At 35.3% G+C, this 17046-nt stretch overlaps 1 protein-coding gene across 3 annotated transcripts in view; it reads left to right on the top strand.

Annotated features, from left to right (window-relative positions):
• LOC150105372 (protein brambleberry-like) overlaps positions 1 to 17046 on the top strand; it is a 108540-nt gene that overhangs the window by 81263 nt on the left and 10231 nt on the right. For all 3 annotated transcript variants that reach the window (XM_090394741.1, XM_090394742.1, XM_090394743.1), the window contains 2 exons: positions 2200 to 2327; positions 14488 to 14573. In XM_090394741.1, the coding sequence (XP_090250867.1) occupies positions 2200 to 2327; positions 14488 to 14573 (214 nt within the window). The remainder of the gene's footprint in view (positions 1 to 2199; positions 2328 to 14487; positions 14574 to 17046) is intronic.

The raw sequence follows: 17046 nt of genomic DNA, 5'->3' as shown, positions 1-17046 counted from the left end.
TTGAGAAGAATTGTGGAAGAAAAGCTTGGTGAAGAACAAGCTGGATTCAGGCCAAATAGAGGCTGTCAGGATCAGATCTTCACTTTACGACAAATAGTCTAGAGAGCATGGGAATATAACAGAGATCTGTATTTAAGTTTTGTCGATTTGGAAAAGGCATATGACAAGGTGCCAAGAGAGAAAATATTCAATACGCTGCAGTTATATGGTGTGAATGGGGCATTATATCAAGCAATACTTAGTCTTTATTTGAGTTGTAAGTCAGCAGTTAGAATTGAAGGAAGTACAGGAAGATGGTTTAATGTTAAATCTGGTGTGAGACAAAGATGTACATTATCTCCTCTGTTATTCATTATCTATATGGATCACATTATGAAGGAAAGTGGTATTAAACCTGATATCAAAATTGGAGATGTTAATGTCAGCTCTTTGCTTTATGCGGATGATGTTATACTTCTAAATAAATTCGCTACAAGTCTGCAAGATTCTCTGACTAAATTGAATAGCTGTTGTAATAGATATGGTATGAAGGTCAGCAATAAAAAGACAAAGACAATGAAAATAGGCAGAATCATTGAAAATGTCAACTGTGTTGTGAATGGAGAACCTGTGGAACAAGTAAAACATTTCAGCTACTTAGGCACAATTTTTACTGAAGATGGTAAATTAAATATAGAAATAGACAACAGAATCAGCAGAACTGGTATGGTGGGAAGTCAATTGAATAAATTCATATGAAATAAGAGAGAAATTAGTCGGAACACTAAATTAGCTGTATACAAGACAGTGTTCAAACCAGTTCTAACTTATGGATCTGAGAGCTGGGTCAGAAGTAAAACACTTGACCAAAGACTAGAGACTGCAGATATGAGAGTCCTGAGAAAGATTAGAGGCGTGAACAGGTGGCATCAATGACAATATCATATTAAAAACAAGGATATTAAGAAAGAACTTGACATTGTCAGCATCCAGGAATGCATTAGCAGAGCTAATCTCAGGTGGTATGGTTACTTAAATAGAATGGGAGAGGAAAGATTAGTAAAACAAGTGTTTTCTGCCAGGTTGGCAGGAAAGCGACCCAGAGGAAGACCAAGATATAGGTGGATTGATATGGTACAAAGTGCCTTAGACGATAGAAATATAAGATATGATAATGTTGGAGTCTTGACAAGTAACAGACTGATTTGGAGGAAAATTGTAGATAGGAAGTTAGTAATGATGTAATTTTTTCATGTAGTACTGTCATATCCTTTACACCCCTTGAGGGTACATAGCAGGAATATGATGATGACTCATTCATGCACTCAGTATAACTTCTACAGCCATTTTAATTTCAACAATTTAGAAAAGTATGTATATTTTTGACAATTCTTGTTGCTGTTGCTAAATTGGAAAACAAATTCTGCCAGTGGGGCTTAAACCGTGAGGAATGGCTAGGCTTAATGGCCTTGCTACTAATAGCAAAACTACAAGCATTACTGCTTTGTTCATCTTACAGCATAATATCATTGTAACAAAATCTTATCAACATAATGATCTTTTTGTACATCTTTTATTTCACTCTTAATTAACTAAACTAACAGTATCTTGCATAAACAAAATCATATAAAGTTATTTAAATATCTTTATGCAGTGTATATAAGGAAAACGTCATCAGCATATGATATACTTTAGATTATGGTTAGTATCCTTCTGCTTTTTTGTAATTTGGAAGATTTCATGTAAATATTGGCATGCCGTGGTAAAATTATTGAGTTCATTGCCAGGCTTTCTTTTTTATTCATACACGTTCTTTGTCATATTAGAAAAATTTGATCATCAGTCTTTATTATTGTTATGAATGTGTATCCAAGAATTCAGAGGACTCGAGGGTCGCTGATATGCTTATTATATCTCTCCTTCAACAACATCTAGTGTTATCCATTTTATGCATACACCACATGCCAAGAGAACCTACAACTCCCATTGCAGCTTAACATACCTAGACAGCTTTAGGGATCATCCTGAGTTCTACTGCCTGTCATCCATAAGCTGCACAATCTCACTTGTCTATAGTGTGAGATCTTCTCTGTCTGTTCCTCAAACTTTGACATATTCCAATAACTAAATTGAGAAATTTCTTTAGTAATTAATAGTATCTGCCATCAGCTTGTTGAATCATTAAAGAATAGTTTCTCTTTAACCCCATTTCTGATCTAGGTGTTCTTGATATTTCTGAAGAAGAAAATGAAGAAGAAAAAGGAGATAAACATAGTTGTACCAGTCCATATTTTACTACAAGTTTTACTCCAAGAAAACCATTCTCATCATGCAGTGCTTCTTCAATGGTAAATAGACTTAATATATCAATCGAATCATTCCAGTTTTGTGACCACATTTTTATTAAAAAAAGACTGTTTCTTAAAACTAAACAAGTACTAAAAACAAACCTGACAAGTTTCGTTAGTCATCAGACTAACATCTTCTGGGGTAAAGATAACTAACAGTTTAAAGCAGAAACTATAAGAAATTACGAAAAAACAAGTTCATTTATTTAAATTTTTTCTTGACCACAGAAACCTCCACATGATTAGACTTAATATATTTTGGTACTTTAATTCTGCTTTGTTGAAATGCTAGACATAACATGCCTATGCTTGTAATTTTTGGATATCAACAGTGTTGTATACTAAAACATAAATAATAATTATTATATTACTCAAAGTTGCATCATTGTTGTTGATGATATCTTCAGTAGTAAGATTAATAGTAGGGGGGTGCAGAACTATGATTTGGCTGAATAACTAAATATTTGGTTTGAAATTTGACCGAAACACTGAACATTCAGCCATAGCATACTGAATTAAATTTTATAAACAAATTTCGGGGAAAAAAATATGCTCATTAAAAACTAATACAAACATTTCATTTTTTTTTTTTTTTTTTTCTTGTTCAAAACATTTGTTTATAAAATTTAATTCGGCATGTTTTGGAAAAACTGCAGCATGAAGAAAGATTGAACAATATGTGTAATAATACTTCAGCTAACCATGTAACCATACAAAAATGCAAAAATAAAAATAACCATCCTATTTCATAACCAAAGATATATGAACTTTGAAAGTGTTAAAAAAAAAATGCCAGAGAGCTTATGAGAATATGATTCTTGGTATTGGAGTTTCCTCGCTACCCGGGTGCCCATATATTTACCTTCTATTAAGGATCAATTTCATTAAAATTTTGCTGGCTTGACAGCTGTTTTGAACTGTTGATTCCCATCAGAGATTTGACACAAATCTTAAGAGGACAATAATTCATTCAGTACCTGTGTCAATGAGTTGTAATTTTCTTAAGTTGAATCATGGTTGGTGCATAAGAGTAATCATTGAGAAGAGCCTAAAGGTTGTCATTTGGGCAGCACTGTAAAATAAACAAATCAATCCATATTTCATAGTTGTGTGTGTGTGTGTGTAATATGAGAGAGAGAAAGAAGCATGGAAGTTTTTTAGAGTCAAGAATTTTCAGTTTGGCATTAGTAAGATACTGAAAGGAGGATATTTTGGATCCATTTATATTTTATAGTCAAATGTAGGAAAATTTAAAACAGCTTTTTTATAGACTTTCTTTGGCTATAAAATATAAATGGATCTATAGTATCCTATGTTATATAGTATCGTCTTCATTCCAAACTTTTTTTTTTTTTTCTATGCTTTAATATTTGATTATGCACTTACTTGAGAGTTCACTTATGATGAATTTAACTTTTTGACATAGTTTGAAATATGATATAGTTAGCAGAGGACTGTTGCTGTTTTAAGTTTTTTCTTTTAGAGTTTATTGGAAGAATGAACATAATATGGCAGTGAAACCAAATAAATGCAGTAATGAGAGGTGAATATACAGGCTCCTGTGTAAAGTTCATGTTTTTTAGTGCAAGCTAAGACAACTCTGATGCTGAAGATATGTTTTCATAATGTCTGATAAATTTTCCAAGTTTTTGAGATTTTTTTTCTACCTATGGCTAAAAAGTATGGTTGGATCCATAATATTCTCCATTTCAATATAATAAAACCATCATTATTTAAATTTCATAAGGGACATTTATTTTAAAAAAAAAAAAATACAGCATGAAAATCAGAACAAATATTGCACTTACTTCCTCAAATGAGAAAATCAAAATACTAATGGAACTTTTATTTTAAATTTTGAAATATAGAGAATAATTACAGATTTATTAATCAAAATGAATTCTTAATAAATTATGATTTAGGAAAAGATATTTTTGGTATTTTTAGAGAAGCCTACATCTGGTGTTTCTTCATAAATATTTCCTCTTCTGATAAAATTTTTGATAAATGCACTGATAGCTGGTACTGAAAGAAATTTTCTTTTGAGAAATTGTACTCTGCAGAATACATTGATTCATTTGCCTTGGAAATCCTGTTTTGAGCAATTGAATATAGCCTATTATCCAATGCAATCATTTCAGCCATAGTGTAATGCAAAGATTTTGTCTGTTTGTCAACTGCGTCCAATTTTTATTTTATTTTATTTTTTTAGATGATATGTTAATGTCAAATAACGACTAGGGGCAGGCTAGGGTAAAAGATTAAGAAAGCATTTAGATTTATCTTATGTTTGTGTTGCTTGTGTCCTATACGTATGTTTTCCTGATGATGACCTCGTTAGAGGTCAAAATGTCAAGTGTTATTTTCATTATTAAAAGTAAAGTAATTACTCCAATATGTGTGTTTGTCTCCTTAAATTTTTCACAATGAATGTAAGTTTGAGTGTCCAAATGGGTTTCCCATGATGAGTCCTTGTCTTGCTTTAGGATGGAATGCACCTCCTAGAGTAATTACTCTAACACAGGGGTTCTCAATCTGGTTGTGGTCACTGGCGCATTCGAGATTGTGAAGAGAGTGGCAGGCACCAATATTTTTTTTATGAAAATTTATACTTGCCTATCATGTCAAATGATAACAATTAACAAATTAATTTTTAATTGTTATCATTGTGTATTGTGTGGTTAATTGTTATCATTGTGTATTGTATGGTTAATTGTTATCATTGTTAGCAATGTATAATCAAAGACTGCCAACAACACTGAAGTGGTGACACATCCCTCATGCATACGGTTGCCAGTAGACTAAACAAATAAAACATGCAAACAAAACGGACACTGGTAACACTCGCATTCAAAGACAGAGGAATTAAAAAAGGTTTGTAATATAACATAAATATTAACATTTTTTACGATTTCAATAAATATTATTAGGAGAAGACTTATATTTTCCAGTTTTAATTTTATTTTTTCATTATTTAATGATTGACAATGAGCACATGCAAATAGCTCTGCAGGTGCAACCATTTAATATTCAGGACCATTCGTGATATTAAATGGTTGGGCAGATAATTTTACAGAGATCTACAACTAGAAATGGATCAGGTGCCAAAGCAGGTATACTCATCATTGGAGGTAACTGGAATGCAAAGATTGGTAGAAATAACACAGGATGGGAAAATTTGGATATGGAGAAAGAAATGAATGTGGAGAGATGCTTCTGGAATTTGATAATGACCTGATGATTTGCAGTACCAAATTAAAACAATAAGATTTTCATAAATGGATATGGCACTTCTTCGATGGCGGGCATAGGAATATTAATAGACCAGATATGGAGAACATCAGTTCAACAGTGCAGATCATTCCAAGGAACTGATATTGATTTGAACCACAGCTTAGTGATTGCAAATATAAGACTAAAATTGAAACAGAAGTATAAAGGAAAGTTCCATAAAGCTAGAGACATCTCAAGACTAAATGAAGACTGGTAAGAACAGCATATCAGGACATACTGGAAACTAAGCTTGAGACCACAAGTGAAACACGAAACATAAACACAAGCAGAACAACAGACTACAGTACTAAAAAAAAAAAAAAAACAGTAGAGGAAGTAATTCCTGAAAGAGAGAAGATCAACAAGAAATGGATAACTCCGGAAACCCTGAAATTGGTGCAAGAAAAAAGAGAATTGAAACTTAACCAGCCGTTAGTAAGGTGGGAAAATGTAATAAAAGTGGTACGGTGGGGTCCCACTAAACTTGCTTGCGTGCAACAGCCTGTTGTCTATGGTGTCAAGTAGCAGGTTACAGGAGGGGAAGCTATATTGAGGCATGACTCACTGCCATACATTGTTAAAAAGTTAGCCAATTTAAAATCTTTGGGGTCTGTGACACCCAACCTTACTAACTCCATGTTAAAAGAGATAATTCAGTGGCAGAAGATGAGTTATACCATCAAAAATGCAAAAAGTATGGAAAGCATCAAGATCTCATAAAGCCAAATGGCTGGAGGACCAATGTAAAGACATTGAACAGTACTATGGAAAACACAAAACACTAGAGAGGTCTATAAACTTATAAGAAATGTCAATAGGAAGTGGCAAATACGATCAGTAGCTGTCACAGATGGACAAGATATTGCAGCGAACTATATAAAAAAACAATTAAATAATACTGCAACAGAAGTAATCAGAGAACTGACAGCAGTGGATGAGGTGCTGAAGCAGGTATACTCATCATTGGAGGAGACTGGAATACAAAGATTGGTACAAATAACACAGGATGGGAAAATTTGGATATGGAGAGATGTTTCTGGAATTTGATAATGACCTTATGATTATGATTTGCAATACCAAATTCCGCCATATCCATTTACGACAAAAAGATTGTCGTAAATGGATATGGCGCTCCTTCGATGGCAAGCATAGGAATATTAATAAACCAGATGTGGAGAACAGGGGTGCTTAAGGGTCAAAGCTGTATAACTGAGAGGAGGCCTCCACATAGCCTTTAAAGGAATGCGGAGAACCGACCAGGGCTTCTGACCTAATGTCCTTCTCGTGGTGCACCCTGTTGGGTATCTACTTGGATACTGAACGAACGAGGATGGGCTGGCAATTTGTGGTTTTGCCAACCAAATTGTATTCTTATTGGTTAAACCAAAATAAAAAATGATGGTACAACATGACAAAATTTCATGATGGCTAGGGCGTCGCCCAGTTAAACAAGGCCCCCGTTGTTTTCGCCAGGGAACCAGGGCGAACAGCGAAAAGTCAGCTACTGGAACAAATCCGAAAACACACCCCAACTCAACATCACCAGAGTTAAAGATTGGTACTATCAACATAAGAAGCCTGAATGGCAAAGAAATGGCGCTAGATGAGGAATTAGATAAGTATCAGATCGACATTATAGGGGTGATTGAAACAAAAAAGACAAAAACTGGTGAGATCTTTCTGAGCAATGAATACAAAATGTTATATTCAGGCAATGACAATCAAGGAAAAGAAGGAGTAGCCATAGTATTCAACACAAAATATGAGGCTAATCTTCTAGAATGGCAGTCAGTTTCAAGTAGAGTAATGTGGACAAATATAAGAATGGGGAACTGGACAATGAGACTTATTTGTGCCTATGGTTCCACAGAAGGTTCTACTAAGGTAGAAGTGGAGCAATTTTTTGAGGCTCGAGAGAAAGCTACTGACACAATGAAAAAGGAAAAGTTGGTCCTTGTTGGGGATTAAATAGCAGCGTAGGAAGTGATTGTCAGACATACAAAAATGTTTTGGGAAAATTTGGAGAAAAGAGCAAAGCTAATAATAATGGCAAATATCTGTTGGATTTCTGCTTAGGACATGGGCTGGTTATTACTAACACCATGTTCCAACATAAAAATGTGCACAAATTCACATGGAGAGAAGAGGCAAGGAATAAGAAAAGTCTCATTGACTATGTTATTGTTGATAGTGATGTTTTCTCCCTGGTTCAGGACACCAGAGTATACAGAGGATTTGAAATTGGAAGTGATCACTATTTAGTCCTGAGCAGGATAAAATTGAATTTCATATTGAAAAGAATAACGTGTAAGAAAGTTTTAAAGTTATTAAAAGTTGAGCATCTCTCAGACTGAAATACACAAAGATTATTGAAGAAAAAATGAAAGAGTTTGAGAACAGGAATCAAACCTTGGAGATTCAGTGGCAAGCCTTGAAGAAAGCCCTGATTAATTCAGCTAGAGAGGCATGTGGTGAAGTTGTCTGCAAGGATAGAAAAATTAGAACTCCATGGTGGACACAGGAAGTTAAAGAGGCAGTGAAGGAAAAGAAGAAAGCATATGAAAGGTTCCTGCCAAATAAGTCAGCTTGTGCTCTTAAAGAATACAGAGACAAATTTAAGATAGCTAAACACTGTGTAAAACTAGCTAAACAAAAGTCATGGGAAGACTTTGGTAAGAACATAGAAAATAAATATCAAGAAGGTGGCAAAATATTGTGGAGGTTGTTGAAAAAGCTCAGAAATAAAGGGAAAAGTGCTGTTAAAGGAATTAGAGATGATAAAGGTGACATGAAAACTGGTGAAAAAGATATCCTTGAACTTCTGAAGCTTGTCCTACTTAAGTAGGGTTGCTGTTCTCAGTGAATCTCCTCCACATCCTCCTGTCTTGATCTGTAGCCACATCCAAGTTATTCATCCTTGAGAATTCCTTCACCAGCTCCCTCCATCTCTTCTTTGGCTGCCCCCCCCCCCCCATGCACATCCATGACCTTTTCCCACATATTCATCCTCCCTCCTCATCACATAACCGAATCATCTCAACCTTTCTCCCTGTATCTTTGCCACTAAGTTTGTGACTTTCACCGTTTCCCTTAAATGGTCATTTCTCAGACGATCCTTTCTGGTCACACCGCACATCCATCTAAGCATTCTCATTTCCGCTACCTCCATCCTGCTGATTTTATTTTTCCTCAGGACCATGGTTTCCATAGCATGTGTCATAGCTGGTCTCACTACTGTCCTGTAGATTTTGCCTTTTAGATTGATTGGCACCCTCTTATCACATAGCACTCCAGCCATCTCTCTCTCTCTCTCTCTCTCTCTCTCTCTCTCTCTCTCCATTTCCTCCTTCCTGCTTGTATCCTGCATCCCATTTCCTTCTCAGCCTCTCTATCCTCTTTCAGTGTTGTTCCTAAGTAACTAAAGTCCCTAACCTTCCTAATGACATTTCCTTCCAGCTCTAGATCTGTCTCATGGCTGCCACCACTTTGCAACACATATACTGTCTTACTTCTGCTCAGTCTCATACCTCTCTATTCCAGTAGTTTCCTCCACCTTTCCGGTTTAGCTGTCACTTCTTCTCTTGATTCTGCACACAGCATGATGTCATCAGCATACAACATTGTCCAAGGCACGTCTTCTCTCACCACCTCCATCTCAATATTAAACAGGAACGAAAAAGATATCCTTGATGTATGGAGTAATTGCTGAATGAAACAAGCAGTGATGACAGCACAGTAGTAATAAACACTTAACAGACATGTAATCAGGAATACATATCCATACTTGAAGTAGAAAAAAAAAAAAAAGCCTGAAATGTGGAAAGGCAACAGGAGTAGATGATATTCGACCAGAAATGCTCAAGTACGGAGGTATAAATGTCTTACAGTGGCTCCACTGCATAGTTCAGAAGGCGACAAAGGGGCGAATTCCTGATGATTTCAGTAGAGCTCTCATAGTACCCATATATAAAAAAGGGAAATAAAACTGAATGAGAATTACAGAAGTATTTCCTGCTGAGTGTTCCTGGTAAGATTTATTCTAGTATACTTGAGAAATGGTTGAGAAGGATTGTGGAAGAGAAGCTGTCAGGTTCAAATTTTCACGTTACGACAAATTGTTGAGAAATTGTGGGAATATAACAAAGATCTGTATTTACGTTTTGTAGATCTGGAAAAAGGATATGACAGGGTGCCAAGAGAGAAGCTGTTCAAAGTGCTACAGTTGTATGGTGTCAATGGAGCATTATATCAAGCAATACTTAGTCTTTATTTGAGTTGTAAATCAGCAATTAGAATTGAAGGAAGTACAGGAAGATGGTTTTATGTTAAATCTGGTGTCAGACAAGGATGTATATTATCCCCTCTGTTATTTATTATCTATATGGATCACATTATGAAGAAAGTGATATTAAACCTGATATCAAAATTGGAGATGTTAACTCAGCTCTTTACTCTGCAAGATTCCTTGACTAAAGTGAATAACTCTTGTAATAGATTTGATATGAAGGTCAGCAGTAACAAGACAAAGACAATGAAAATAGGCAGAAGCATTGAAAATATCAACTGCATTGTGAATGGAGAACCTATAGAACAAGTGAAACATTTAAGCTATTTAGGCACGATGTTTAGTGAGGATCGTAAATTAAATAGGGAAATAGACAACAGAATCAACAAAGCTGGTATGGTAGGAAGTCAACCAAATAAATTATATGGAATAAGAGAGAAATTAGTCAAAACACTAAATTAGCTGTATACAAGACTGTGTTCAAACCTGTTTTAACGTATGGATCTAAGAGCTGGGTTAGAAATAAAACACTTGACCAAATACTAGAGACCACAGATATTGAGAGTCCTGAGAAAGATTAGAGGGGTGAACAGATTTCATCAGTGGCAATATCATATTAAAAACGAGTATATTAGGAAAAAACGTAATGTTAGCATCGAGGAATGTGTTAGCAGAGCTAATCTCAGGTGGTATGGTCACCTAAAAAGAATGGGAGAGGAAAGATTAACAAAACAAGTGTTTGCCAGGTTGGCAGGAAAAAGACCAAGAGGAAGACCAAGATATAGGTGGATTGATACAGTAAAAAGTGCCTTAGAGGATAGAAATATTAGATCTGATAATGTTGAAGTCTTGACAGGTAACAGATGGATTTGGAGGAAAATTGTAGATAGAAAGTTAGTAATGGTGTAACTTTTTTCATGCAGTACTATCATATCCTGAGGGTACATATCAGGAATTTGATGATATTATATTCCCATGATTTCTCAACTGTGTTTGTCTTAAAGTGAAAATCTGATCCTGACAACCTTTGTCTGGACTGAATTCAGCTTACTTTTCTCCATGATTCCCCTCCCACAATTTTTCTTAGCCTGTTTTCAAGTATGCTTGCATAAATCTTACATGAAACATTCGATAGGAAAATTCCTATTGAACATTCTCTGTAATTCTCACATTGTTTTTTGATTGCTGCTATGAAAGTTGCACCCTAATAATCTTAAATTTGATCTTCTGATTGCTCCTCCAATATTTAAGCTTGTTTTCATATCGAAATTTATGGAGCAGAAAATATGTAGACACTGGAATGCAAATAAACAATTTACTATCTAAAATTAATTATTTTTACAGCTGACATTTCACTAGCTTAAGCATTATCAGAGGCAATTTAACATTACACCCTCAGTAAAGACACAAATTAATAACCTAATAACAAGGGCAGTCAATACATGCACATGGCTGCCCTTGTAATCCAGGTCATTTTAGTTTTTCTCTTCACTGAGGGTGTTGGTGTTAAATTGCCTCTGATAATGCTAGCAAAATGTTGGCTGTAAAGAATTAATTTTAGATAGTAAATTACTTATTTGCATTCCAGTGTTTACACAGTTTTCTGTCCTAGAAACTTCAAAATGAATATTAGCAACTATGGAAATTTGAGAATATCTGGTTGATGTTATCAACACCAGCTGATTTACCATTTATTTTTCACTATTTTCTGCTAATCACAAAAAGATACTATCTGTATAATATAAAATTATTATAATTGTTAGAAATTAATTATTATGCATTTCAAAAAGTGCAAATAATTACCAAAATTGTGGGATTATTTCGAATGACTTCTTCAGTTAGCTTGTTTTGTTGATATTTTCCTTAAAAAATGAATTAAGTGATCAATGAATTTAGTGATCGACGCATTTGAAATGGAACTCAACTTATTAAAAAGTAATATATTAGGGAGAAAAACTCCATAATTGACATGTTGGAAACTAATGAAAAAAAGAGAACAAGACTGTATTAATACCAATAACAAAATTTATAGAAAATATTTAATTTCAGAATGAGTTTTTGAAGTGATTTTCACAAACATTCGAAAGAAGTTTGACTCTTTCAAAATCTGTTTGCCTTGAATCTCAACATATAAGATGTTCCTGATCATTTATAATTGGAAATCATTTATAACTAAATGATTTGCATAGGAAAAATATTTCAAAAAGACTAGCAGAATTCTGTACTGGTCTTTCATTTCTTAGCCACAATGATAATTGTGTGTTTGCAAGTACATATTAGAGAACAAATGTTTTCATGCATGAACCATATGAAAAACAAATTTCAGTTGCAAATGGCTGATGACTATTTTCATTTGACAGCTTGAATTAATGGTACTGCTATGAAGTAGATTTTGCCCTCCCCCCCTCCCAAAAATAAAATAAAATAAAATAAATACTATGGTACTCATTAATGTTTTTCATGAAATTTTCTTATAATGTTTGTATTTATGCTACTCGGATGATAAGGTAATAATATATAAATTATCTTATGATAGGTAATTTATGGGTTAGATTTCTTTCCATTAATTTACTTGTTTTAAAATTTCACATTCATGGTTACGTTTAATACCTTCTTGTCATTATTGTTGCATAGCAAAAATGTTAGTAAATTGATATTCATAGTTTATTAAAAACAAGTCACTTTACCTTGTATGTTTTGTTATAAACGATTTAAAATTTCAGATATCCAACTTATTTTTCCACAAATACTCCTTGTCTTCCCAAGCATATTTTGTCATTGAATGATTGCTAATTTATAAGTATATAATAACTTCAGTGTAGCCTGCTTATAAATCTCAGTCACGATGCAGCCTATGTTAATATAAAAAGTTGCTGACATGGAAAAATGTATGCAGGTGCGCTCCAGTTACATGCTATAATTAGTTGTTCTTTTTGATATACATATAAAAGAGGGAACTAATTTTCATGTTTTCATCCTTTCCGAAATTTTACCATTTGGTTCTATATTTAAGGGTTTTTTAATATATTTATTTTTTGCCTATCTCATTAAAATATTTAATTATTATAAGACATTGGTGTAAGAGGATAGGTTATCTTTAACAAGGTTTCCATGGGGCATAATTTTGGTGAAGTACACAGTCATTTTTTCAGTTAAGTTTCTCTATCATCCATCATTATACACTATCTACCAATAATTGTCTGGACAGCCCTGTTATTTGAAGTTATGGAACATCCAAGGTTTGTTAATAACATAAAAAACAGTTTGCAGATGGTAGGAAGTAGTATTTCATCGTAGCAGTTAAATACAGGTGGTATGACAACATGACATGAATTCAGTAACTTCAAGAGAGAGAGAGAGAGGGTGGTGTCACATTGGTGGCATGTCCATATGTGCTATTGCCATGCAACTGGAGCATCCAAAATCAATGGTTGGCGATGTGATCAACAAATGGAGATATTCTGGCATCACTAATGCAGGGAAACACTCAGGAAAATCCCCTAAAATGGATGGCCTGCAAAAACCAGCTACAATCACACAGACCATCTGTAATGAGTTCCAGAGTGTCAGTAGCACCATGGTGATCACTAATACTGTAAGAAAAGAACTCCATTTATGGTTTCCATGGAAGAGCAGTAGCACACAAACGTCACAACAATGAAGAAGGCAGCCCATCTGGCCTGGTGCAAAGAGCATATGAACTGGACAATTGACCAGTGGAAAACGGTACTCTGGAGCGATGAATCAAGGTTCATTTGTTTTCAGTCTGATGGCAGGTTGTGATTGTGGAGGCAGCCTGGTGAATGCTTGTTACCACAGTGTGTTGTACCTACAGTAAAGTTTGGTGGTGGTGGAGGAGTAATGGTGTGGAGTGCATTAAGCTGGTTTGGAGTGGGACCACCACAGCTCGTTGTCTGCGATTCCATGAAGGCAGATCATTACCTTGATATTCTGGATAATCAGATGCTGCCTACATTGTGGAGTTTTTATGGAACAGATCCGTGTTACTATCGAGATGACAATACCACTAAGCTGCAGCTGTTATGAAATTGGCATGAAGAGATTGGTGTTAAACAACTGCCCTTGCCTGTGCGGAGTCCTGACCTCAACCCAATTGAACACCTGTGGGATGAATTGGAGCATCAATTGAGGTCTAGAGCAGCACATTCTTAATCTGTTGCTGAACTCAGTGCTACTTTGGAGGAATGGCCAGTGGAATGGAGACAAATTCCACCTGATGTCTACCACACATTGGTGGAAAGCCTCCCTCAAAGAGTGCAGGAGGTAATTAAAGCCAAAGATGGACATACCTGATATTAGGGTTTTTGCCTGCTGCTATCAATCATTAATTGCTAGAGTCCCAGACAATTATTGGTAGATAGTATAGTATCAGCTACTGTAGATACAATATCAGTTAAAAAAAAAAAAAAGAGGGGATAAATCATTTTTATGTATAATCTGTTGATTCAGAAATATACTTAGTTTCCTCCCCTCCATTTCTTCTCAAGTTGAAATCAAGTGAGATTCTCTCACTCTTAAGTTTATTGATACAAAACATAACATAACTAGTTTTTAATTGCGTGATTTTGTGCCATGTTTCAGGCTGAAGTGGATGGTGTTTCTCGGAGCCTAATATTTGGTGAAGATATTTTACTGCCAAGCTATCATGATTCTTCACCTGCCAGAAGGTAAATATCAAAAGAATTTTTCAATTTCATTGTTCCTCTTTCTTATCACACTCACAAAAAAATCTGTAAATCTGTAAGCCTATGAGTGAGCTTATGGTTTAGATAACCAGCAAGCTTGATTTAGATGTCAAACATGGACTTATTAATGGAAATATGTCTCCAGTATGCAAGTGTGATTTTACAGTGCATGCTGAAAGTCATCTTTTGCTTAAGAACTTCACCAGACATCAATGCCATTGGAATTCAATCCGACATCCTGCCTTTTTAGCAGAATTCTGTATTTTTAATGCAACATTAATCTTATGCTATTTCTTTTTATCTTGTTTCTTTTATGTTTTATTTATTCTCAGAGAAATGCTTGAAGGTGATTGCTAATAAATTCAGCTTTCTCAATTTATTTTTGTACAAATACTGCTTAAGTCTCCCAAAGCTTATATTGTCATTATTGAGATTGCTAATGTACACTGCTTGAAAAGAAGTCAACTGACAAGTAATTGGGCAAGGTGCATTGTGCCATGTAATGAGTCACATGTTTGCAGCTGGTATAAATTAGAGGAATATGATGCTCCTAAGTCAGTGCAACTGTGTCCAGGTGAAATGGCTATGAGAAAATAACTGGCCGAGTTTGAAAGAGGCATTATGATAGGATGCCATGTTGTAGGCCTATTTTTTTTAGCAAATTGTTGACAAATTGGACCATCCCAGGTCAACAATCGCCGATAGCATACTGAGGTAGAAACGCTGGGAGTCGACTGCAAGTGCTATCCACAGTGGACATCCCACCACACTCTCCAGACATGACCATAATATGTAAAAACAGCCATTAGTTGGCTGGCAAGTTTGAATGCAAAGTTTTTGGCATTGACTGGAACATGATCTGCACAAAAACATTCAGATCCGAGGCTCACAATATAAGTTTCCATGATAGGATCAAATATGCAATCCTCACATTACCCAAACCAATATGCATCTTCAGTGGCCCAAAGAGCATATACAGTGAGAAGCTTGGAAAGCTGTGTTATGGAGCAGTGAATCACTCAACATTCTCTACTAAGCAGATGGACGAATGTGAGCATGGTGGATACCTGGTGAAGATCTCTTACCAGAGTTGCATAACTCCAACTGTAAAATTCAAAGGTGGCTTTGTGATGTTATGGTCCTGTTTTTTTCTGGTTTGGTCTCAGGCCTATGTTTGTAGTGCCACAAACATTGAACTGTGAGAGTTATCTGAACATTGAGGGACAATTCAGTGCTTCCTGCTTTGTGGTATTTCTACAGTACTGACCATTGTCTTTTTCAGCAGGCCCAGGCACCATGTCATAAGGCTGGTGCTGTAACTGTGTGGTTTGTGGACAAACATCACCACACTTGACTTGCCTTCACAGAGCCCTGATCTCAACCATATTGAGCATTTGTGGGATGAACTGGAGCATTGGGCGAGTCAAGGGACGTCTTCCCAACAGCAGTCCAGGACTTCGTTCTGCCTACAAGAAGAATGGTCTAAAATTCCCATTGGTTGATATGCTATGCTTGTGGAAAGTATGCTCCATAGGATGGCTGGTCATCGCAACAAAAGAAAGTCCTACATCTTATTAAGGTCACTGCCATGGCTGTTTATTCCTCACACTATAGTATCTGTTGACTTCTTTCCAAACATTGTATAAGTATATAATAACTCTGGTGTAGCTTATGACCTTAACATAATACACCTAACATCACAGCCAAAAGGATTCCTGAATTCAGTTTACAATTATTATAAACTAGAGAAATGATATGCATTATAGTATTGATCTGTTATGTCATATAGGTTTACAGTTGCTTATCCCAAAACAGCTGTAGATATACTTCACCATTTGAGCTTTGTTGTATTACATTAGCTTTTGCTTGTTTTCTTGTGAAAACAAGAAGTAGAAAGTTAACTTTTTTTTCTCCCCGATTTCTTGGAATTGAAAGCAATGCAGGAGAATGGGTTCTAGAATCATATGGCATCTTTATGGGATAATAAAACGCATTTCACCATCTTCCTTGGATCACCTTTTCTTTTTTTACCTCAGATTCATATCAAAAAGCAGTTGCTGCATTTTTAAAGCCATGGAAGATTCTGTCAGACTATTGTCTCATTGCTGTGACCAGCTGTTTTTCAAGATATGGGGGAGGTGTGGGAGTGTAATGCTTTTTTGTGGTTTCTTGTGAAGGTTTTGAAAGCCTTACTTTTTTTTTTCAGAACTTGATGGCTTCTAAAGACATTACGTTATGGCAACTCACCCTGTAGCAAACTCGTGGGGGACCCCCGAAGAAGAAGAAGAGTTACAAAGATTATATCTGGATTATGGGATTTAGATTATGAGGACAGATCGCAAGTATGTGGATTATGGACTCTGGTTAACAAGAAAAAGGGAGGGGGTGATGTGAGTCTGTGAACTTCTGAATGGGTATTATAGGATATATCATCTGATGAAAATTTTCGTTATAT

This window comes from Typopeltis vanoorti, chromosome 6, assembly GCF_054136105.1.
Source record: "Typopeltis vanoorti isolate ZY-2024b chromosome 6, IOZ_Tvanoo_1.0, whole genome shotgun sequence".
In the NCBI taxonomy this organism is placed as follows: domain Eukaryota; kingdom Metazoa; phylum Arthropoda; class Arachnida; order Uropygi; family Thelyphonidae; genus Typopeltis; species Typopeltis vanoorti.
Note: the sequence above shows the minus strand (reverse complement) of the source record. Positions and strands in the feature narration are given on the sequence as shown.